The 25900-nt window shown below is 38.9% G+C and overlaps 1 protein-coding gene across 2 annotated transcripts in view; it reads left to right on the top strand.

Moving 5' to 3' along the window:
- Positions 1 to 25900, top strand: part of Rbbp8 (RB binding protein 8, endonuclease) — a 91423-nt gene that overhangs the window by 25812 nt on the left and 39711 nt on the right. For both annotated transcript variants that reach the window (XM_038331938.1, XM_038331937.1), the window contains exons 5-6: positions 8035 to 8147; positions 11908 to 11974. In XM_038331938.1, the coding sequence (XP_038187866.1) occupies positions 8035 to 8147; positions 11908 to 11974 (180 nt within the window). The remainder of the gene's footprint in view (positions 1 to 8034; positions 8148 to 11907; positions 11975 to 25900) is intronic.

Raw genomic sequence — 25900 nt, 5'->3', positions numbered from 1 at the left:
AAAGTTTTTTTAATTGCTACTGAATACTATCTTTAAATGTACTTTTAGTAAAGTTTTGTCTTTAAATTTCTCTTTATATCTATGTCACATATAAGAATGATATGTAGATCAAGTTATTGATTTTTCTTTTCTTTAAGCTTTCATTTATGTATATATGTATGTCTTCATGTTTGTATGTGCACATGGTCAGAGGTTGTCAGATCCACTGCAGATGGAGATAGGTAGTTGTGAGACGCCTGGTGCTGCAGGGAACTGAACTCCAGTCCTCTGCAAGAGCAGCAGACGTTTTAGATCACAGCTATCTTTTCAGCTTCCTAGGACAAGCCTTAGAGTATAAAAATCGATATTTTGTTGAGGGTATTAAAAGTAACATCTATTTTTTGAAAATGTGGTTTTTTTTTCTTCCCCCTCCCCGTCTTCAAGACAAAGTCTCACATATTACATGCTGCCCTGAAACTTGCTATATAGCTCAGGATGGCTTTGAACTTCTGAACCTCCTATTTCTACCTCCCAAGTGCTGAGATTACAGGTGTGTACCACTGCACCCAGTTTATGTGGTATTTCGGACTGGTCCAGGCTTTCTGGTGATGTTCCACCAACTGAGCTTTGTGAACATTTCTAAGCGTTATTTTTGATGCTTGCTATTAGGATTAAGATTAAGGTTCCTAAGATGGAATGATTTCCATTCCTTTTTAAAAATTGCATGAGCCAGTTGTTACCAGTTCATTAGGTGTGCAGTGCCTTCCATACTGACCCCACTTGCATTACTGCCCATATTTGAATTCTTTGTAAGAAATGTTGTAAGTGAAAACAGGCTGCCAGCACCATGTTAAGATCTACAATGCTGTCTTTCCATGCGTAATATATTTGTAGCATTATCCATAATCTCTGAAAGGATCCAATAGAACCTGTGGGGAGTGAAATCCAGCATCAATATCCAAGTTTAATTTCCATGAGTTTTTCTTCAGAGGCATACATGATGCCATCTTGCAGTTCTGGTGACCACAGAGCCAAGGCAGAACAAGGGCTGCTGGAAAATGAGCATCTGATTCTCATTTCTTAATTTTTTGACAAAAGGGATTACATGAAATTAGAAAGTTTCTACACAGCAAAAGAAATAATTAGTATAATGTCCATACTATATGGAGTACTCAAATGCCAAGAGAACAAATAATCAATAAACAGATGTGAAGTGTGAAATGAATGGATAGTTTTCAAAAGAAGTAAAATAGGCAATACAGAATTGTAAGAAAAAAGTATTCCGTATTTTTAGTCATCAGAGAAAAACAATCAAAGTCGGGCAGTGCTGGCGCGCACGCCTTTAATCCCAGCACTTGGGAGGCAGAGGCAGGTGGATCTCTGTGAGTTCGAGACCAGCCTGGTCTACAAGAGCTAGTTCCGGGACAGGCTCCAAGCTACAGAGAAACCCTGTCTCGAAAAACAAAAGAAAAAAAGAAAGGGAGGGAGGGAGGGAAGAAGAAAGAAAATTAAATAAACAAATAAAAGAGAAATACAATCAAAACTTCAAAACTACACTGAGATTCTATTTAAACCCAAGCCAGATTGGTTGCCATCAGGAACAAATCCAGGCAAGAATGTGGAGGAGAAAGGAACCCTTTTATACTGCTGGATGGAATGAGAATTAATATAGTCTAAATGAAAACCAATATAGAAATTCCTTGAAAAATAATCAAGACAACATTCAGTAGATATACCTACATCTCTACATTTATTGTGACACTACAGTGGCCAAGACAGGACTTGGGAAGTGGCTCAGTGATTAAAGCTCTTGGCATGCTAGCTAGAGTCGGGACCAGAGTTCAGGATTCTTGGAACAAAATGACTAAGGAGTATAGCCATATTGTTGATCTCTGGGTTTGATTAAGAGACCCTGCCTCAATAAAGATGGAAGAGCTATTGAGAATGATTCCCAGCATCAGACTTAGGCTCACATGTACTTGCACCCCTATATGCCCACACACATATGCAAACACGTGCATCTCTCACAAGAAACATGGAAAATGCAATTTTAAAAAGCCAGGTTATAAAATTAACATATTCACCTTTTAACAGATGCAAGGTTAAGGAAAATGTTTTCTATATACACAGTAGAGTTTTACTCAGCCAAAAGAATGAAATTATGTTTTGCAAGTGACCACATGGAGGAGTCGGCTATATTGACACACAATTAAGCCCAGCGCTCAGGAAGCAGAGGCAGGCAATCTCTGCGTTTGAGGCCAGCCTGGTGTACAGAGTGAGTACCAGGACAGTTAGGGCTACACAGAGAAACCCTGTCTCCAAAAACCAAAAAAAGGGGAAAAAAAAAAAAAGGAAAAAGAAAAGAGAATACATGGGATTGGAGAACATCATGCAAAATGGATTTTTTTTAATGAGATGGATGTTGGAAAATGACACATTTTGGAAAGGATAAAAGGACCAATAGGAGTGGAAATAAAGAGTATGAATATTATCATGCTATAGTGTATACATATATTGTCCTAATAAGATTCATTCTGCACAGTGCTAATACAATGTTCTAATTTTAAGGCCAGGCTTGGTGGCTCACACCTTTAACCCAATCCATAAAGAGGAAGAGGCAGGCAAATATCTTGGGTTTTCTACATATAAGACACTGTCTCAAAAGAGTCCATGATTTCATATAGTTTTGTTTTGCTATTATATACATAAAACTTAAAACATGTAAGATTCATATAGCATGAAAAATAAAAACCAGAGATAGATATTGGGGTCCAAACTGAAGTTCAAAAAAACAAAGCCAACCAGTAGAGAGACCTTTTACCTCTACCAAATCTTCAGAATGAAAGGGTGAGATCCTGTCTCCACAAATCCTCAGATTCCACACTCCAGTGAGTTCCTGTCTCTTCCCCTTTATATTCGTCTCGCTTAGCCATATAGCTCCTGTCTCCACCTCTCTAGTGCTGGGATTAAAGGTTTGTTTCAGCCAGATGGTGGTGGCGTACACCTTTAATTTCAGCACTCTGGTGGCAGAGACAGGTGGATCTCTGTGAGTTCGAGGACAGCCTGGTCTACAAGAGCTAGTTCCAGGACAGGCTCCAAAGCCACAGAGAAACTCTGTCTTGAAAAACCAAAAAAAAAAAAAAAAAAAAAGTCAGGTATGCTGCATATTGCTGGGCATGTGTGTGGTATGTGTCACTGAAATGTCAGGTATAGCACTATTGTGTGTGTGTGTGGGAGAGAGAGAGAGAGAGAGAGAGAGAGAGAGAGAGAGAGAGAGAGAGAGAGAGAGAGAGAGAGAGAGAGAGAATGATCCTGGCGTGAGTGGGATGGTGGGTAACAGAATACGCAGACAGTGGAGTTTATTGAGATAAAGAGAATGGGAAGGAAAGAGAGAATGAGAGAGTGGGGGAGGAAGGGAAAGGCAGAGACCTGTCTGCCTCTTCAGAAGAACAGGGAAAGAAAGATTGGGAGTGGGCGGAGCTTGTCTCTTAAAGGGATCTTTGTACTTGCCCACAGGTAGGGACCTTCTTGCCATGCTCAGAGAGGTGATTGTGTCGGGTTCCTAAGGGGCAAGGCAAAGGTGTGCCTGGAGACTAACACTGTGTCACTAAAAAGTCAGGTATAGTACATATTGCTGAGTGTGTTTGTGTCCTGAGAACTCTGATCAGCCAGCTTAGCCAAAATGGAGAGCTTGCAGTTTAGTGGCGGTTTCAGAGTTGGTTGTTGTTGTTATTTGATTGGTTGGTTTGAGACAGAATCTTGGTTTGATGTCCAGGCCAGACTAAATTGCTATCTTCCTCACTAGTCTATTTTAAAAATCCTTTTGGAGCTGGGCAGTGGTGGTGCACGCCTTTAATCTCATCACTCGGGAGGCAGAGGCAGGGGGATCTCTGTGAGTTCGAGGCCAGCCTGGTCTACAAGAGCTAGTTCCAGGACAGGCTCCAAAGCTACAAAGAAACTCTGTCTCAACCCCCCCCCCCCCAAAAAAAAAATCCTTTTGGTAGTGATAGGAAACAAACATTTAGGTTGTAGTTAAAAGGAAAAGTGACTCACATAACTAGAAAAGTTATGATTTTAACTTGTTCAAATATTGGACCAAGTGTTTGAGACAAATCCCATTTTGTCTTGCTGACAAATTCTTAGAGCTTAAGCATCACGTTCTTCTTCAGAATACTTTCTCTAACTTCTGAAACGAGGTTGTCTTTATGCCCTTCCTTTTTTTATTCATTTATTATGTATACAGCATTTCTTCCATGTATGTCTTCAGGCCAGAACAGGGCACCAGACCCCATTACAGATGGTTGTGAGCCACCATATGGTTGCTGGGAATTGAACTCAGGACCTTTGGAAAAGCAGGCGATGCTCTTAACCTCTGAGCCATCTCTCCCGCCCTCTTTATGCCCTTCTATACTGCTTCTGTCAAAATGTGAATCAAATCACTTTGCTGTATACTTTTTATTGTCTGGTATTTCCTAGTAAAGTGAGTTATGCAAAAGAAATAACATTATATTGGTCACTGAATAGATTACCGTAGTGTTTATTGAAACTTTATTGAATAAAATGAATACCCAAACCAGATAGTCTTATACTGTATAGATCTCCACATTGCTTCTAGGGATACATTGAGTGAATCACTTGACAACTCAGAATATAGTTAAGAATGTGTTGGTGTAATGATTTATTTTATTTTATTTATGTATTTATTTTTAGGCATGATCTCTCTACATAGCCCTGACTGTCCTGGAACTCACTATGTAGAGACAATGCTGGTCTCAAACTTAGAGTAATTCTTCTGCCTTTGCCTCCCAAGTGCTGGGACTAAAGACTTGCACCATGATGCCTGGTATAGTAATCTCTTAAAACAGGCTTTAAATCAATCCAGTGTTGGCACATTTTTGGAACTTTTGGGGAATTTTACAGTGTAAATAGGTTGGATCTGAGACAGTATTGTCTAAAGAATTTGTGGTGGTGGTGATGAGGCCTGTGTTACCTGTACCGTCCCATATGGCAACATTAGATTCTTGTGGTTATGGAGTACTTGGGTATGACTGAGGAGCTCAATTTAAAAGACCATTACATTTCTTTGTGGTATGTGTGTATGTGTGGGTACCTGTATGGAGTTCAGAGGGCAACCTGAGAAAATAGGCTTCTTCCCTTCACCATATAGGCCCCAGAATAGAATTCAGGTTGTCAGGCTTGACAGCAAGTACGCTCACCTACTGACCCATCTCACCTACCCAAGGAACGCAGTTTTAATTTCTGAATATAACAAGCAAATTGAAATGACCACATGTAGCTTTTTATACCTTATTTATAATGCAATTCTAGGCTTTCCCATCATTTGTTTAGGGATTGTTCACACTCCCCATCCATTTTTGTCTACCAGCTGCCTTGCTTTCACTTTGCTTATCTGTTTTTTTTTATTCTCCCTGTCCATGTGGGTTAAAATAAATACATGTATGTTTACTATACTTGTAGGATTCTGGAAGGAAAATAAAGGTAGGTAGATGTAGGTGTTTACTTTATCATCCTATATGATATTCTATATATATTATGACTTAAAAGCCCCTGGTCACTCTAAGGGCTATCTACAGAATATAAATATATTTCATCTAAGGTAAGAGACCAACTCTGTTCTTCAATGTGTAAATTACAGTTCTGTTATGAGTCATGTGAGGTTCTCTACTCAAATCAATATTGTTGATAAGACCATCACTTTCATATAAAAATGCCTAGTTACATTAAATGTTGAGTTACATAGTTTTAGTTTCTCTTTCTTCACTTACTTTAAAATTATGGCGTATACTTCTGTCCTGTGACTTCTGTAGGTATCTGGATGCTCCTGTTTAAGTTATGGAGGTGAAGTTCTTTTAAAATATATTCCTTAAGTATTGATCTGTAGGATATTTCATTTTTAACTACGTTTTTCCAATTATATAAGTGGTAAGATTGGAGAAACTGATTTTGTGTGTGTATAAACACTAAGAAAGAGTTCTCATATTATTGCCTACAAGGTAACATTTTTAACATTTTAGAATATATTTCTATCCCCCCCCACACACTTGTTTTTATATATGTACTTTTCTTTTCAGTACTTACAAGTTTACTAGAAGATATTTTGTGATCTTTTTATATAACAATATATTGCCACTGTTTTCTAATAATACTGATTTCTTTGAATTTTGAAAGGAAATGTAAGGTGACCTTTCCCTTTGTATTAACTGATCTTTCATATTTACAGAACAAAAAATAAATGTCAAGCATTCGTTAGATCTGTCTTGTGCCACACTGAGCAAAGCAGATGCAGGGTTGGTAAAAATACCGTTTAACTACTTAGTACTTGAGCAGGGCTTACTTTTTACTGCAGTAGATAAAATCAAGATTAGCTTTCTTAAGAAGAGAGTTTCTTATGGCTGGTGAAATGGCCCAGTGCCTAAAGCCTTTGGCCTGGAATGTGGGTCCTCAGAACTCAACATTCGTAATGGTCTTCCTGTAATCCCGGAGCAAGCCAGCTAGCCAGACCAGTGAGCTCCAGGTTCAGTGAGAGACTCTGTCTCAGTATGTAAGATGGAGAGCAGTCAAAGAGTCTTGGGCTTCCACGTGCACCCCGATACACGAATACACATGCACACATAGCATACACAGACACATTTCCACCCACTACCCAAGAAAAAGAGAAGGGTTCCCTCAATTCTGGAGGCTACGGGAAGAGGATTAGAAATTCAATGTTGGAGGAGGCCCGCTTGTTCATCCCAGCCACCCGGCTAGCTTAGCCCTGAAATAACCACACAGAAACTCTATTAATTAAATCACTGCTTGGCCCGTTATCTCTAGCTTCTTATTGGCTAACTCTTACATCTTAATTTAACCCATCTCCATTAATCTGTGCATCACCACAAGTTCATGGTGTACCAGCAAAGTTTCAGCATGTCTATCTCCAGCAGCTCCACGGTGTCACTCTGACTCTGCCTTTCTCCCAGCATTCAGTTCAGTTTTCCCCGCCTACCTAAGATGTGCCCTATCAACAGGCCAAGACAGTTTCTTTATTCATTAATGGTAAGCACAGCACACAGAGGGGACTCCCACATCAATTCAAGACCATTTTGGGCTACACAGTAAGATCAGCTTAGACAGCATAATAGGATGAACCCTATCTCAAAACCAAAATACGAATAATTTTTAGCCAGGTGTGGTAAAATAGCCTTTAATTATAGCACTGGGGAGGCTGAGGCAGGGTCTTTGTGAATATGAGATCAGCCTGGTGATCACCAGCCAGGGCTACAAGGTGAAACCATCTTAAAATAAATAAATAAAAAGTTTTTTAAGGGTACAAAGGAAAGAAAAGGAAAAGAGACTTTGGGTAATAATTAAAATGATAATTTCATCCAGAACTCCAGTGTATAGGCAATGATATGGTATTTCTCTGTTAGTGTTATGGGAATTTATTCTGCCAATAACACCATAGCATGGTTTCAGGTTAGATACGAGTGTATTAAAGGGTTAGTATTAAATAGTTGGTTGTCACTGTAATCACTAAGTCAATTCTTTAGATCTTTATAAAGTACAAAACTCTTCAAATGCTTTTATAGTTTGGTCACCCCTAATCCCACATCTGTAGCTAGAGAGCCAGGTTGGCACCTTGAATTTGATTCCTAACATTCGTATCCGACCACTCACAACCCTGTGCAGCTCTAGCTCCTGGGGGACCTGACACCTCAGCCTCCTGAAGCACCTGTACTCATGTGCTCGTACACACAGGCACACATTTGTACATATAATTAGGAAATAAAAATAATTTTTTTAAAGTTCCAGAGTTCAGAATGCTTTGAAATCCCAGAACTTTTCAGTGTCATGCCAACATTTCAAAATTTTTACATGAAATGACACTTCAAATTTTGGGCTTTTTAAAAGCAATGTTTTTTAGACTGCAAATACTACTAAGCCAAGAAACTAAAATCTGATATACCGGAGTCCCAAATCCGTGAAAAAGGATAGTCATTCTGTATAAGGAAATATGTGTTAGTAGCTGGAAAATACTTTTATTTCTGTTCACAGGTTAAGAGCAGGATTGTGTGACCGCTGTGCAGTAACTGAAGAACATATGCACAAAAAGCAGCAGGAGTTTGAAAATATCCGACAGCAGAACCTCAAGCTTATTACAGAGCTTAGTGAGTTCCCTTTCATTTTTTACTACATACTTTAAGTATACTGTCCTGTTGTTAAAACTTACTAGGGAACTGGTTATAATTATATTAATTGCTTATATATTAAAACTTTTGGTGTCTTTTATAGATGTAATCTTATTGTTTTGGTAAGAAATATATATATATACAATGAGTTATATATATATACTGTTTACATTGTCCTTTAAAATCTCACCAAGTTTTACTATAAGAAACATCAAGAAACATATTTCTGGGCATGTCTATATTTGTTTCTTTTATCTTGATTGCATGCAGTTAGATGCATAGTAGAGATAAATACAACAGTGTAGTATGCTCACAAAGGTGAGTACTATCTTGATTTTCATATATATATGTTATTGAGTATATTATTTTCAGTTTCCTCTTTCTACCCATTCATTGTAGTGTTTTGTTAAATTCTTAGCTCTTGTCTATTAAAGTCTTTTTTTTTTTTAAATTTGGTCACCTCTAAAGAAAAACAGAGCTTCCACATCCTACTGTTTCTACTTAATGGTCTGTTTGTCTCTATACCTCCTCCATTAGTTCAGATAATCTTTTCCTTTCCTTTTCCCTCCCTTTCCCTCCCCTTCTTCCCCTCTCTCCTCTCTTTTCGAGATAGGGTCTTCCATTGTAGGCCACACTAGCCTTCTGTGCTTGAGTTTATAATCCTCCTACCTCAGCTTCTTATATATAGAATTATATATATTTATATAGATAATATAGATAATATAGGAATTATAGATAATATTTTAATTTGCCTGGCTCAAGGTACTCATTTCTTTTAATTATCTTCAGAAGTCATCTTGTCTGTGCCTTGTTTTCATTTTGCTATATGCTGTACTACATATCAACATTTTGGTCTTTCTATTATTTGTCTCTGAAACATGCTAGTTGATTTTCTTAGTTTTATTTGGATTGGTTTTCTGAGAGCGGTTCTCATTCTGCAGCCTAGGCTGATCTTGAAATCGTGGCAATCTTCCTGCCTCGATCTCTCAAGTTCTGAAGTTAATAGATTTGAGCCACCATAAGCAGTTTCCTGATAATCCTAAAACATAAACCTATCTTTGTTTCTGTTCTTTTTACTGTGATGTGTTTCTGTTCTTATTATGTGATGTGTAATATATAACAAAAGAAACTCAAGGGAAAGGGCTTGTCTTATCTTGGCTTACCATTCTAGTCCATCACAGCAGGGAAGTCACAGTGGCAAGAGCTTCCCGTAACTAATCATATTGCACCCACAGACATGCATGCTAGTACTCAGGTCTTTCTCCACTTACACAGTTCAAGATTCCCTGCTTGGGGAAAGGTCCCACTCACCTCAACTTAATCAGTCTACTCCCTCATAGGCATGCATAGAGGCAATTTTAGATTTTATCAAGTTGACAGTTAACACTAACCAGAAATCCTGATTATTTTTTTTTTAGTCTAGTTTTAAAAGACATTCATCACTAATCATGCCCAGTCTTTCTTTTTGCACAGTAATACTGTATATGAGATAATCATTTGTGCAGTTCGTTTATCTTTCTGTGAATAAATGTAGTTTATGCTTGTATATGGGAATGCAGGTTCATGTGCCTAAGTGCACATGTGGAGGACAGAGGTCAGTGTTGCGTATCCTCTTCTGCTTTTGAGTTCAGTGAGATCCCTCTCTCTGAGCCTGGAGTTCACAGTCTTGGCTAGACTGGCTGGCCAGCAATCCCTGGGAAATCTTCCTGTCTTGCCCTCCTTGCTCCACATTCCTAGTACTAACGTTACAGACATGTGCTACCTACCATACCACGGTTTTATGTGGATGCCGGAGACGTGATCTCAGGTTCTCATATTTGTACAGCAAGCATTTTAACATTGGGCCATCTCCCTAGCAACCATTTACTAATTCATTCTTTAAGATTAAAAAGTAAAATTTACTGGACAAATTCTCCAACAATTCTTGAAGAAATTGTTAGCCCATTGTATGAAAGGGCCAGTCAGTCCAGTTTATTTCTAAATAAAAGCACCAGCATTGATGATGGGAATGGTAAAATTGACATCAGGCATAGTATTTAAGACCTACTGCAAGCCGGGCGGTGGCGCACGCCTTTAATCCCAGCACTCAGGAGGCAGAGGCAGGTGGATCTATGTGAGTTTGAGGCCAGCCTGGTCTGCAAGAGCTAGTTGCAGAACAGGCTCCAAAGCAACACAGAGAAACCCTGTCTCAAAAAACCAAAAAATAAAAAACCTAGTGCAAAATTAAGAACTGAAAGGCTGAATTTTATACATACTGTCCCACAGCTTCCCTTTGTTTATTGTTAGTATATGTGAAGAAAAACTGTTGTGCTATAGAGCGACTTCACATGGATTGTGGTAAGTTTTGCTGTAGGTAAAATGAGGTTTTGTTCTTCCTTTCATTGAAAGAAAAAATTTCTAACATAATATATCCTGATTACACTTTCCCCTCCTTCTGCTTCCCCCAGATTCTCCTCACCTCCTTCGATCATGATCCACCTCCTTTCTTCTCTCATAGAAAACAGACTTCTGTGATAATAAAATGTAATAACATGAAACAAAACTAACATATTGGAATAGGACAAAACAAGAGCACACTCTCGAATTCCTTGAATCACTAAACTGGAAGCCATTGTGTATATGCAAAGGATCTATATGTAGAGTAAAATGAGAGAAGAAAGAAACAGATAAGTAAAATCAATTAAAAAATTTATTAAGGAAAAAAGGAAGAGCCCTAACATGACATTGTGAGACAAGGAACCCCCAAAGATTGCCATTGTCTACTGTTGGGCATGCAGCTTACTCTTAAAGCTTGTTTCCTCACGAGACTCCCTTGGAGGAAACTAAATTTTCATTTGCAAGTGTTTATAAGTTGAAATTGCTTCTGAGTTAGGAGTGCTTGTGTCTACTTCTTTCAGCTCTAATATTCTGTCTCATGCAGACCCATGCAGGTTCTGATAGGAACCTGGGGCCGTCTCCAGTGGAAGTTACATCCTGTAGTTATTTTTCTGCCTTATAAATTAAACAAGGACAGAAGGATACAATAGAGATCGATTCCATCAGGTACAACTTATAGTAGGACATGTTTAAATTATTCACAAAAGGTATAAAGAAAGATTAATTTTACAAATGTGCTTATAAGTATTTTACTAGTATTGAGCATTATTATTTGTAATACTCAATATCAAACCCAGACCTTGGGAACACTAGGAAATACTATTTTTGTAATTAAATTTATTTCAAGGTATCTAAAATAATATTTGAAAATAGGACTGAATAACTGAGGTGGATTTTTTTTCTTGTCCTCAGTGTGACTAATTAGACTTTACTCCTTAATATTCTTTTACTCATAAGCATTATATAAAATTATCAATTAATCAGTTACATAGAATTGGCATGATATGAAATGCAGTAATCACAACCCAGGAGCAAGCTAGTTTTGCACAGTAGTACTACCTTGCATACATTATGATTTAGGATTTGAAATCATCATTTCTGGCCAGGTGTCAGCAATCTCTTTTAAGAAGTTGAGGCAGGAGAATTTCTGTGTTTTTGTTTTTGTTGTTGTTTTGGGGTTTTTTGTTTTGTTTTGTTTTTGAGGCTATTCTGGTCCATATACTGAGTTTCAAAACAGCCTGGGCTACAGAGTAAAACCTTGTCTCAAAAAAAGAAAAGGAATAAAGTCCTAATTTCTTCATAAATGTTGCTGTTTTAAGAACTGACGTAGACATCAATCTGCTTTCTCTTCCATGTTGATAAGTGAATGAAAAGAATACTCTTCAGGAAGAAAACAAGAAGCTTTCCGAGCAACTGCAGCAGAAAACCGAGTGAGTATTATATTTTCTCTCAGCTGCAGCGAGAGCATTCTCCTACTTTTCTTGTTTTTATCATATTTAGTTGTACAAACTGAAATTATAGTCACAAATCTCATTTTTTAAAATCATGAAGTGATGTACAATAAGAACTTCAAAGAAAATCACTGCATTTGTTTTATGTTTTAGGGGAATATCTATCAACATCTTAAAACATTTAGAACATCAAATAACATAAGTAGTAGAAAAATTATTTAATTACTTTATATTTCAAATAAATATTTAAAATTATTTGCTTCTTTTTCCAGTGTTGTAGAAGCTTCATAAGTACTTCCTCTTGCAGAATTCTTAGGCATATAAAACAACTTCCCTCTTCTATTTTTGTTCCCTTTTCCTTTCTTTGTAGGAATGAAAATAACTTTTTATTCTCCCATTTTCCCCTGCTGTTCTGCTTTGTATCATTCCTAATCCATACTGTGATTCTACAGAGTAGTTTATTATCCATATTTTACAGATAAGAGAAGCAAAGCTCACAAAATCAAATGACTTACCTGTAGTTTGATCACTAGTGAGTAGTACAAACACTAACCAAACCTATATCTTCAGACTTAAAGCCTTGGTTTTTTTCTGCTGTGCAGCACTATCTCAAAATGTAGAAACACACTTGTTTTCTACTGTGGTCTGACGAATTCAGAGTAGTGGCATGGCGTACTTCTAGTCCCGCTGTGCTGGCTGGTGCCGTGTCACCTTGACACGGTGGAGTTTTTTGGGAAGAAGAAACTTCGTTTGAGATAGTTTCCCTACCAGACTGGTCTGTATACAAGCCTATGGGGCATTTTCTTGATTGATTGTTGTGGGAGACCTCAGCCTATTGTATTTGGTGCTACACTTAGGCAGGTGGTCCTGCGTGGTAAAAGAAAGCAAGCTGAGCAGGCCATGAAGAGCAAGCCAGTAAGCGGTGTTCTTCCATGTCTCTGCTTCAGTTCCTGCCTCCATTTTCATGCCTTTAGTTCCTGTTTTGATTTCCCTTCGTGGTGCATGGTGATCAGGACATGTAACCTGAAATAGACCCTTTCCTCCCAAGTTGCTTTTGATCATGATAGGTGTTCGTTTGGGTTTTGGTGTAGTGTGAAAGCGGCAGGCTGCGTTCCGCCGCCCAGTCGCCGGCTAGCTTTACACCCGAAATAATTACACGGAAACTGTATTCTTCTAAACACTGCCTGGCCCATAGTTTCAGCCTCTTATTGGTTAATTCTCACATCTTCCTTTAACCCATATTTAGTAATCTGGGTAGCACCACGAGGTGTGGCTTACCAGGAGAGATCTTCACCTGCGTTCATCTCGGAGAGGAGAAGCATGGAGACTCCCTATGGAGACTGCCTGAAGCGTCTCCCCCACTCTACTTCCTTGTTCCCACAATTCTGTTCTGTCTACTCCACCTACCTAATTTTCTGTCTCTTAAAGGGCCAAGGCAGTTTTCTTTATTAATTAACCAATGAAAGAAACATAGACAGATAACTCTCCTCCATCATTTCCCCTTTTTCTGTTTAAACAAAAAAGAAAGGCTTTAACTTTAACATAGCAAAATTACATATAACAAAACAGTTATCAAGCAAGTATTACAGTTACAATATTTAAATCTATTTTATCTTTTATCATAACCAAGGAAATCTATAACTATCTATTTATTTTTTAACTCCATCAAAGACTCCAGAAGGATATAATACTACCTAAGTAAACAAGAAGTAAGTAACTTTTAAACTCTAGAAATGACAGAGACAACTCGCTGCCTGGACAGTCACCCAAAGTTCCTCTGTACCGTTGGGGCATCCATCTTCAGCCTACAGGCCCATCAGTATCCAGCAGACATTTTCATGAAGCAGGAAATTCCAAAGACAGTTTAGTCACTTTCTGCTGTGTCCTGCAGAACGTCTCGCAGACTCTTTAATGAATCAGGAACCCCAAAAGGCCATCTCACCTTTAGGCAAGTTCAGCAGTCCTCTTTCTGTGGGTTCCTTGTGTCCAGTTTATGTAACAGTCCAGGCAAGAGCAGTTTCTTGCCCAAATGGCTAACAAACTCCATAAGTAGCCTCTTCGATGCCCATCTTCCTCTCGAAGTAGATTGGTGCTGCCAGGAGCAGACGTGTCTCATTGTCATGAAAAACCCTAAGTTATTAAAACATTAAATGCCATATTCTGCAGTCTTTGAAAGATATGAAGAATGTCTATCTAACTGAAATATATCTCTACATATCTAGAAAATCTAATAACATGACTACAAGCTTGACTATTATCGATGATTATCCATTAACAACCTATATTTTCTAATTATACATTAGTTTTTAAAATGAACTACACAATCAAAATAGCTTAATCAAGATCAGAAATACATATACATATAACAAAATTGACCTTAAAATCTATACCAATGCAAATTCATATCTATATCATCTCCCCCTTTAAATGTAAAAGAACATTTATAAGCAATATTTGGGAAAATGGGCGCAGTTTTTTCTCTCCAAACTGCTTTTTGCTGAATGGGGGCGCTGTTATTTAGGTCTTTCATGGTGTAACCTGTGTGTTAGGTTCCTCTCAGTTGGCAGTTGAGTGAAGTAATTTTTTGAAGATGTTCACAACAACCTTTTAGGAGGGCGTGGTCTATCATACCATACTGGGATAGAAGCAATCCACAGAGTCTCGTCCTCTGTGAAAACAAAAGAAGACCCTCTTTTCCAAAGCATCATGTTCTTAGATCCAAATTCTGAAATCATACCATTAAGATGTCCATTCTGGTCTAGCCTGGCAGCCCATATAATGAAATGTCTTTTTGTACTTAGCTCCTTTACAGTCAAAAAAATCAAAGAAAACACAACAAAATACATAATCCAGACTCTCTGTGAATTTTCCATTTTTACGTGGCTTATTTTTATTCTATCACTTTACTTCTTTTAATCTATAACTATCTGTATTATGTCTCTTTAAAGACTTTAACCTTTTTTTTTTTAAGGCATTAACTTTATTGTGAATCTGTAATTTTTTACTATCCAGGAGCACTTGTTAAAAGGTTAACCACTTATTAAACTCTTCAGTTGCGCCAGGTAGAGGTAATACGGTACCACCTGTTTACAGCCAAGTCTAAACCTTAACTTATGGTAATTGCGATAGACCTGTCTGAGCTCAGCACAATTCAGCATGGCGGAGCAGAGCCAGAGCTGCTACTGCCTCAGTCATTTGGTGTCCCTGAGCTGCACACAGTTACAGGTACACAGCAGTCCACATTGGAGCTGCACTCAGCAGTTTAATTTTGATACTGAGCGTGCAGCACAGAAACTTTTTTAATCCAAGTCACAGCCGAATCTGACGCGCAGAGCACCGCGCAGTCTGAAAACACCTCTCTCTCTATGGCGGCAGGAATCCGCAAATGCTGTCCCGCTCGCCTAAGCCTGATTCCGCCATCTGCCCAGGTGCAGGAAGGGAGCAGTGAGCCATTGGCATGGTCTCAGAGTACTTTCTTTCCGATCCCAAGCGGGCAAGGTTTTTAAGTGGATTTAGTCACCACGTTGGAGCGCCAATCTGTAGTGTGAAAGCGGCAGGCTGCGTTCCGCCGCCCAGTCGCCGGCTAGCTTTACACCCGAAATAATTACACGGAAACTGTATTCTTCTAAACACTGCCTGGCCCATAGTTTCAGCCTCTTATTGGTTAATTCTCACATCTTCCTTTAACCCATATTTAGTAATCTGGGTAGCACCACGAGGTGTGGCTTACCAGGAGAGATCTTCACCTGCGTTCATCTCGGAGAGGAGAAGCATGGAGACTCCCTATGGAGACTGCCTGAAGCGTCTCCCCCACTCTACTTCCTTGTTCCCACAATTCTGTTCTGTCTACTCCACCTACCTAATTTTCTGTCTCTTAAAGGGCCAAGGCAGTTTTCTTTATTAATTAACCAATAAAAAAAACATAGACAGATAACTCTCCTCCATCATTTTGGTTTGGTTTTGGTTTGTTTGGTTTGGGTTTTTCAAGACAGGGTTTCTCTGTGTAGCCTTAGCTGTCTTGGAACTACCTCTGTAGATCAGGATGGCCTCAAGCTCACAGAAGTCCACCTGCCTTTGTCTCCTGAGTGCTGGGATTAAAGGCATGTTGTTTTATCACAGCAATGGAAACCCTAAGACACTTATGTAAAATTATATTGTTTTAGAGTTTTTGTTGTTTTGGCTTTGTATTTAAGTTTTGAAATGGAGTCTTGGATCTCACTACATTTGTTTATCAGGTGGCTTTGAAATTGTGGTCTCAAGAACCTACCAGTTAACCGACACAGCAGGCATACTAAGAGGAGGCTGCCTCCTCTGTGTGTGTGTGTGTTTCTTTTTTTTAATTGAAAAACTAGGAGGCAGAAGTAGGTGAATCTCTGAGTTCAAGGCCAGTCTGGTCTACAGAGTGAGTTCCAGGACAGCCAAGGCAACACAGAGAAAGCCTATCTTGAAAAACCAAGAATCAAACAAACAAATAAATAGGCACCTCCAAAAACTTGAGACTAGAAAAGACTAAGTCTATAATGAGTGTGTGAAAATGCAAGCACTCATTTTCTGTGATGAAAAGAGGTCTGAGCCCAAAGTTGTTTGTGTTTATTTCGTGTGTTGACAACCTGTGTTGATTTCAACTGCCAGAGTGCTATGTGTAGTCTGTTTATCTTAGTCTATGTGAAAGTCGCATGTTTTGCAGTGACTGTAATCAAGGTATTTATTGCTAATGATGCCTCAGACTCTACTGCATTTTTACTGGAGATACAAATTCTTCAAAATACCAAAGGAAAAGGCTAAATTTTTAAAACATTTAAAGTGAACTCCTTATGAAAAGAAACCCTGGCTCCTCCTATATCACTGAGAAAGAATAGCTAAAGCAGTTTGGATGGGAGTTTTAAGAGGCCGACTACAAATTAAACAGCAGCAAACACTGACTAAAGAAAGATGGCAAGTGCATAACTAAAACGAAATAAGACAGGAACTCTTTATTTTTTTTAGAAATTCAAGATGGAACCTAATGTCTTAAATAATTAAATTAGGTAAAACAAAAACTGTACTTCTGTTGCCTGCTTTTTCAACCAAAGAGGGTAAGAATTTGTACTTGTTTACTTAGCCAGGCACTGCTAGATAGAGCTGCTCTGTGGTTTTGGGTTGGGGGGAGTTGTTTGTTTGTTTGTTTTTGTTTCTTTTGCAGTTCCAAGCCCCTTGTTAAAACTGGGAATATGGGTTTCTGTAACTCATGTTTCAGGTTGAATTCTTATGACTAATAAGAAAGCAGACAGTAGTGGGATTAGTTCAAGATAGGTCACCATAGTTTTACACTCCATTAACTTGCAAGAATCTAACTTTTGTTTTTATAGAGTAAGACAACTATTAAGTTATTAAAAATTGCATGTTAAATATATTGCACAGTTGGTAACTAAAATATAACACATTGTATTTTTAAAGTTTGGTTCAAATATAGATTTTAAATGTTTTACTTTATAAAATGGGTTAAAAAGTGAATTTACTAGTCAGCTTGATTTAATCATTCCACAATATCAACATATCAAAACATAATATACACATTTAATGCCTGTGTATTATATACACAATCATTTTTATAATGAGAAAAAAATTAGATATTGGTTCTAAGGTTGTCTTTTATAATGTTATAGAATTATATATAAGAAATGATGCTGATTTTATTCAGGAAATTAAAGTATAAATATTTGTTAGGGAAGCATTTGTCTTTGTCGTAGATTTATTTTTATTTTTTAAAATTTTTTTTTTTTTTTTTTTTTTTTTTTTTTTTCTGATGCAAGCTGACAGGCTATCAGCTGCAGGACAAGTACTTCTTATCTTTCTTCTTCTGCCCTGAGCTTCAAACCTCAGTCTTTTATTGTAAATTTTGCACATGGAAAATGATTCTTTTTTCTTGTCACACATTAATTGTTACCTGGGCAAAGCAGTTCACAAGAAGTAAAAGGATTCTTTGAAATCAGAACATCATCATTCATTATGACATTTTCCCAGTTCCCAAGCCCCATGCCAGCCACTATATTCTTAATTCTTAGCTGAGTTAATCATAAAACACCTTCTGAGGCTTTTATCTCAGAGGCTATCTACTTGCAGTTACAGAAGCATAGTTCAGTGGGTTTTACTCCATTGTCGTACCCTTCCTATTGTTGGTCCTCACAATTCCAATTTTGATTTATAAGGCCATAGCCAGACAGCTCTAAAAGTCCTAAGTTCCTCAAAAACTTTATTCATCATACTCATGTTCTTTTCTGTCTTGGTGTAATTATTTTGCCAAGTTTTATAATCAGGTAAAAAACAATTTCTGCATTTTCCTCAAATTTCCCCAATTCTATCTTTGGTCAGGTTTTTCCCCATAACCTGTTTTACAGTTTCAATGTCTGCCTGCTCTATCAGATTGGGAAGACTCATATTGTCGTACAGCGCATCCATATTTTCAGAAGCCACTGGTGTGGAAAGAGAAAAAGAACATGAAGAACAAGTACACTAATAGAATTGCTATAACCAGAATCAATGCCAAGTGGCTGGTAGGTGTTTTCTTCTTGGCCCTCAAGTAACAAGCTCGTTTAGATGCCACTGGTTTGCCTGGAGGGAATTACTTCCTGCAACTCAAGAATCGCATGTGGAGGGGGGCTGTGCTTTGCCATCTTCGGCACAGAGTAAAGGGTTGGGAAAAGATTTTCCAATCAAATGGACCTGAAAAACAAGTTGGTGTAGCTATCTTAATAGCTAGCAAAACAGACTTCAAATTAAAATTAGTTGAAAGAGATGAAGAAGGTCATTTCATATTCATCACAGGAAAAAATCCATCAAGATAAGGTCTCAATTCTGAACATCTCTGCCAGAAATGCAAGAGCACCCTCATTGTAAAAGAAACATTATTAAAGCTAAATCACACATCAAGCCCCACACACTAATAGTGGGAGACTTCAACACATCCGCACACCACAGGACAGGACAGACAGACAGAAACTTAACAGAGAAATAAAGAATCTAAAGGATGTTATTATTCAAATGGACTTAACAGACATCTATAGAACATCTCACCCAAACACAAAAGAATATACCTTCTTCTCAGCACCTCATGGATCCTTCTCAAAAATCAACCATACTTGGTAACAAAGCAAATCTCAACAGATAGAAAAAAATTGGAATAACCCCCTGTGTCTTATTGGACCATCATGGCATAAAGTTTGAATTCAACAACAGCACTAATTGCAAAAAGCCCACAAACTCACGGAAACTGAACAGTTCTCAACTGAGTCACCACTGCCCAAGGAAGGAATGAAGAAAGACATCGAAGACTTCCTAAAATTCAATGAAAATGAATGTATAGCATATGAAAACTTATGAGACATTTTGAAAGCAGTGTTAAGAGGAAAGTTTTTTTTTTTTTTTTTCCATGTCTAAAATTAGGGTTTATTTATTCAAATAAACATATTCCTCTAATATATCCTCCCTCTTTTATTTATTTATTTATTTTTTTTTTTTTTTATATTTAAAAATTTCCATCTCCTTCCCTCCTCCTCCCGCTCCCTCCCCTCCTCCTCCCCCTTCCCTCCCCTCCTTCTCCCCCTTCCCTCCCCTCCCCTCCACCCATACCTCCCCTCCCTCCCTCTCAAGGCCAAGGAGCCATCAGGGTTCCCCACTCTATGCTAAGACCAAGGTCCTCCCAACTACCCCCAGGTCCAGGAAGGTGATCGACCAAGCTGAGAAGGCTCCCACAGAGCCCGTCCATGAAGAACAATCAGAGCCCAGCGCCATTGTCCTTTGCTTCTCAGTCAGCCTCCGCTGTTGGCCACAGTCAGAGAGCCGGGTTTGGTCGCATGATCCATCAGTCCCATTCCAACTGGAGTTGGTGATCTCCCATTAGTTCTGTCCCACCGTTTCCATGAGTGAACGCACCCCTCTCGTTCCTGACTTTCTCCCTCATGTTCTCGCTCCTTCTGCTCCTCATCGGGACCTTGGGAGCTCAGTCCAGTGCTCCAATGTGGGGCTCAGTCACCTTCCCCATCTGTCGCCCGCTGGAGGTTCCCTCACGGTCCTGACTTTCTTTCTCATGTTCTCTCTCCTTCTGCTCCTCATCAGGACCTTGGGAGCTCAGTCCGGTGCTCCAAGGTGGGGCTCTGTCATTTTCTTCGTCTATCGTCAGGTGGAGGTTCTATGGTGATATGCAAGAAATCCATCAGTATGGCTATAGGAACTGGCCTTTTCAGGCTCCCTCTCCTCAGCTGCCCAAGGAACTAACTGGGGGCGTCTCCCTGGAAACCTGGGAACCCCTCTAGGGTCAAGTCTCTTGACAACCCTCAGGTAGCTCCTTAAATTAAGATATATGCTTCCCTGCTCTCATATCCACCCTTCCTATATCCCAAGCACCCCATTCCTCCGAGCTCCCCCCGCTCTCCCCTTCACACTTTTCTCTCCCCATCTTCCCTTGGCCCAGTCTTGCCCAACCCTCAAGTTCCCAATTTTGCCTGGCGATCGTGTCTACTTCCAATATCCAGGAGGATTACTATATCTTTTTTTGGGAGTTCACCTTCTTATTATCTTCTCAAGGATCCCAAATTTATACGCTCGATGTCCTTTAATTATGGCTAGAAACCGAATATGAGTGAGTACATCCCATGTTCATCTTTATGGGTCTGGGTTACCTCACTCAGAATAGTGTTTTCTATTTCCATCCATTTGCCTGCAAAATTCAAGATGTCATTGTTTTTTACCGCTGAGTAGTATTCTAGCATGTATATATTCCACAGTTTCTTCATCCATTCTTCCACTGAAGGGCATCTAGGCTGTCTCCAGGATCTGGCTATTACAAATAATGCTGCTATGAACATAGATGAGCATATGCTTTTGTTGTATGATTGGGCATCTCTTGGGTAGATTCCCAATAGTGGAATTGCTGGGTCCTGGGGTAGGTTGATCCCGAATTTCCTGAGAAACCGCCACACTGCTTTCCAAAGTGGTTGCACAAGTTTGCATTCCCACCAGCAATGGATGAGTGTGCCCCTTACCCCACAACCTCTCCAGCAAAGGTTATTATTGGTGTTTTGGATTTTAGCCAATCTGACAGGTGTAAGATGATATCTCAAAGTTGTTTTGATTTGCATTTCCCTGATAGCTAGGGAGGTTGAGCATGACCTTAAGTGTCTTTTGGCCATTCGAACTTCTTCTGTTGAGAATTCTCTGTTCAGTTCAGCACCCCATTTTTTAATTGGGTTAATTGGCTTTTTACCGTCTAGTCTCTTGAGTTCCTTATATATTTTAGAGATCAGACCTTTGTCAGTTGCAGGGTTGGTGAAGATCTTTTCCCAGTCAGTAGGCTGCCTTTGTGTCTTAGTGACAGTGTCCTTTGCTTTACAGAAGCTGCTCAACTTCAGGAGGTCCCATTTATTCAATGTTGCCCTTAAAGTCTGTGCAGCTGGGGTTATGCATAGGAAACGGTTCCCTGTGCCCATTTGTTGTAGAGTACTTCCCACTTTCTCCTCTATCAAGCTCAATGTGTTCAAATTAATATTGAGGTCTTTAATCCATTTGGACTTGAGTTTTGTGCATGGTGATAGATATGGATCTACTTTCATTCTTCTACAGGTTGACATCCAGTTATGCCAGCACCATTTGTTGAAGATGCCCTCTTTCTTCCATTGTGTACTTTTGGCTCCTTTATCAAAAATCAGGTGTTCATAGGTTTGTGGTTTAAGATCCGGGTCTTCTATACGATTCCATTGGTCAACTTCTCTGTTCTTATGCCAATACCAAGCCGTTTTCAATACTGTAGCTTTGTAATAGAGTTTGAAGTCAGGGATGGTAATGCCTCCAGAAGAACCTTTATTGTATAAGATTTTTTTGGCTATCCTGGGTTTCTTGTTTTTCCATATAAAGTTGATTATTGTCCTCTCAATCTCTGTGAAGAATTTTAATGGGACCTTGATTGGGATTGCATTGAATCTATAGATTGCTTTTGGTAGAATTGCCATTTTTACTATGTTGATCCTCCCAATCCACGAGCAGGGGAGATCCTTCCATTTTCTGGTATCTTCTTCAACTTCTTTCTTCAAAGACTTATAGTTCTTGTCAAATAAATCCTTCACTTCCTTGGTTAGCGATACTCCCAGATATCTTATGCTATTTGTGGCTATTGTGAAAGGTGATACTTCTCTGATTTCCCTCTCTGCTTCCTTATCCTTTGTGTATAGGAGGGCGACTGATTTTTTGGAGTTGATCTTGTATCCTGCCACGTTACTGAAGGAGTTTATCAGCTGTAGGAGTTCTTTGGTGGAGTTTTTGGGGTCGCTTATGTATACTATCATATCATCTGCAAATAATGAAAGTTTAACTTCTTCCTTTCCAAATTGAATCCCCTTGATTCCCTTATGTTGTCTTATTGCTATTGCTAGAACTTCAAGCACTATATTGAAGAGATAAGGAGAGAGTGGACAGCCTTGTCGTGTTCCTGAATTTAGTGGGATAGCCTTGAGTTTCTCTCCGTTTAATTTGATGTTAGCTGTCGGCTTGCTGTAAATAGCTTTTATTATATTTAGGAATGACCCTTGTATCCCTAATCTCTCCAAGACCTTTATCATAAAAGGGTGCTGAATTTTGTCAAATGCTTTTTCAGCATCTAATGAGATGACCATATGGTTTTTTTCCTTCAGTTTGTTTATATGATGGATTACATTAATAGATTTTCGTATGTTGAACCAGCCCTGCATCTCTGGGATGAAGCCTACTTGATCGTAATGGATAATTTTTCTAATGTGTTCTTGGATTCGGTTTGCCAGTATTTTATTGAGAATTTTTGCGTCAATGTTCATGAGTGAGATTGGCCTGTAATTCTCTTTCTTGGTTGAGTCTTTGTGTGGTTTAGGTATCAGGGTAACTGTAGCTTCATAGAAGGAATTTGGCAGTGACTCTTGTGTTTCTATATTATGAAATACCTTAAGGAGTATAGGTATTAGGTCTTCTTGGAAGTTCTGGTAGAATTCCGCATTGAAGCCATCTGGTCCTGGGCTCTTTTTGGTAGGGAGGTTTCTGATAACAGTTTCTAATTCTTCGCGACTAACAGGACGATTTAGAGCATTTACCTGTTCCTGGTTTAACTTTGGTATATGGTATTTATCTAAAAAACTGTCCATTTCTTTTACATTTTCCAATTTTGTGGCATACAGGCTTTTGTAGTAAGATCTAATGATTTTCTGAATTTCCTCTGTGTCTGTGCTTATGTCCCCCTTTTCATTTCTGATCTTGTTAATTTGCGTGTTCTCCCTCTGCCGTTTGATTAGTTTGGCTAAGGGTTTGTCAATCTTGTTGATTTTCTCCAAGAACCAGCTTCTTGTTTCATTGATTCTTTGGATTGTTTTCTGTGTTTCTATTTTGTTGATTTCTGCCCTCAATTTGATTATTTCCAGTCTTCTACTTCTCCTAGGTGAGTCTGCTTCTTTTTTTTCCAGAGCTTTCAGGTGTGCTGTTAAGTCACCAATGAGCGCTTTCTCCGTTTTCTTTAAGTGGGCACCTAGTGCTATGAACTTTCCTCTTAGCACTGCTTTCATTGTGTCCCATAGGTTTGAGTATGTTGTGTCTTTGTTTTCATTAAATTCAAGAAAGACTTTAATTTCTTTCTTTATTTCTTCCTTGACCCAGGTGTGGGTCAGTAGTTGACTGTTCAGTTTCCATGAGTTTGTGGGTTTTCTGGGGGTAGCATTGTTGTTGAATTCTAATTTTAATCCATGGTGATCCGATAAGACACAGGTGGTTACTAATATTTTTTTGTAGCTGTGGAAGTTTGCTTTGTTACCAAGTATATGGTCAATTTTCGAAAAGGTTCCATGAGCCGCAGAGCAGAAGGTATATTCTTTCCTATTTGGGTGGAATGTTCTATAGATGTCTGTTAAGTCCATTTGGTTCATTACCTCCATTAAGTCTTTCAATTCTCTGTTAGGTTTCTGTCTGATTGACCTGTCCATTGGTGAGAGAGGAGTGTTGAAGTCTCCAACTATTAGTGTGTGTGGTTTGATGGCTGCCTTGAGTTCTAGAAGTGTTTCTTTTACATAAGTGGGAGCTTTTATATTAGGGGCATAGATATTCAGGATTGAGACTTCATTCTGATGGATTTTTCCTGTTATGAGTATAAAGTGTCCCTTTCCATCTCTTCTGATTGATTTTAGTTTGAAGTCAACTTTGTTGGAAATTAGTATGGCCACACCCGCTTGTTTCTTAGGGCCATTTGCTTGATAAACCTTTTCCCAACCCTTTACTCTGAGTAGATGTCTGTCTTTGTGGTTGAGGTGTGTTTCTTGTAAACAGCAAAATGTTGGATTCTGTTTTCGTATCCAGTCTCTTAGCCTGTGCCTTTTTATAGGTGAATTGAGTCCATTGATATTAAGTGATATTAATGACCAGTGGTTGTTAACTTCAGTCATCTTTAGTAGTAGAGTTTGTGTGTTTCCCTTCTTCTAGTTGTGCTGGTGAAGGGTCGCTAGATGCCTGAGTTATTGTCGGCGTTGTTGGACTCCTTGGTTTGTGATTTTCCTTCTATTACTTTCTGCAAGGCTGGATTTGTGGCTGCGTATTGTTTAAATCTGTTTTTGTCCTGGAATATCTTGTTTTCTCCATCAATGGTGAATGCAAGCTTTGCTGGGTATAATAGTCTAGGCTTGCATCCATGTTCCCTAAGTGTCTGTAGCACATCTATCCAAGCTCTTCTGGCTTTCATGGTTTCCATTGAGAAATCAGGTGTAATTCTGATAGGTTTCCCTTTATATGTTACTTGACCTTTTTCCTTTGCAGCTCTTAATATCTGTTCTTTATTCTGTATGTTTTGTGTTTTGATTATTATATGGCGTGGGGATGCTTTCTTTTGATCCAGTCTATTTGGTGTTCTGTAGGCTTCTTGTACCTTCATAGGAACATCCTTCTTTAGGTTGGGGAAGTTTTCTTCTATAATTTTGTTGAATATGTTTTCTGGGCCTTTGAGTTGTAATTCTTCTCCTTCTTCTACCCCAATTATTCTTAGGTTTGGTCTTTTCATGGTGTCCCAGATTTCCTGAATGTTTTGTGTTAAGAATTTGTTAGATTTGTTTAGTTCTTTAATCTGTGAATTTATTTCCTCTATAGTATCTTCAGAGTCCGAGATTCTTTCTTCCATCTCTTGTATTCGGTTGGAAATACTTGTCTCTGAAGTTTCTGTTCGTTTACTCAGAGTTTCCATTTCCAGTCGTCCCTCAGATTGTGTTTTCTTCAATAACTCCATTTTATTTATCAGGTCTTGTACTGTTTCCCTTACCTGTTTGATTGCTTTTTCTTGTTTTTCTTGTTTTTCTTGGGTATCTTTGAGAGATTTATTTATTTCGTCTACCTTTTTGTTTGTCATCTCCATTTCTTTATGGCAGTTTTTTACCTCCTGTTTAAGGTCTTCTATTATTTTCATAAAGTACTGTTTAAGGTCGGATTCTTCTATATCTTCTGGGGTAGGGTGTTCAATTCTTGTTGTTTCGGGATGTCTGGATTGTGGTGATGTCATGTTGCCTTTCATGTTGTTGGAGGAGCTCCTGCATTGGCGCCTGCCCATCTCTTCCTTCAAAAGGAGCCCGGAGGCGTTTGGTGTCCTAGACCAATCTTTGCTGTGACTGAAACTGGTTGGATCTCCCCAGTGTCAGAGGAGGACCTATTCCTTGCGTCACAATCTGAAGAAGCCCGCACTCCCTTGCAGGAATCCCCAGACCTGCCTGGAGGCCAGAGTCTGATTCCTCTGGGTGGATGGCCTTAGAACAGGAGCAGGACACCAGTTCAGGTGGAACTGAACTGGTGGAATACCACACAGCGAACCTGGCAGCACAATCTGAAGGAGCCCGCACCCCTCCGCAGGAATCCTCAGACCTGCCTGGAGGCCAGAGTCTGACC

Source organism: Arvicola amphibius, chromosome 5 (genome assembly GCF_903992535.2).
Source record: "Arvicola amphibius chromosome 5, mArvAmp1.2, whole genome shotgun sequence".
Classification (NCBI taxonomy): domain Eukaryota; kingdom Metazoa; phylum Chordata; class Mammalia; order Rodentia; family Cricetidae; genus Arvicola; species Arvicola amphibius.
Note: the sequence above shows the minus strand (reverse complement) of the source record. Positions and strands in the feature narration are given on the sequence as shown.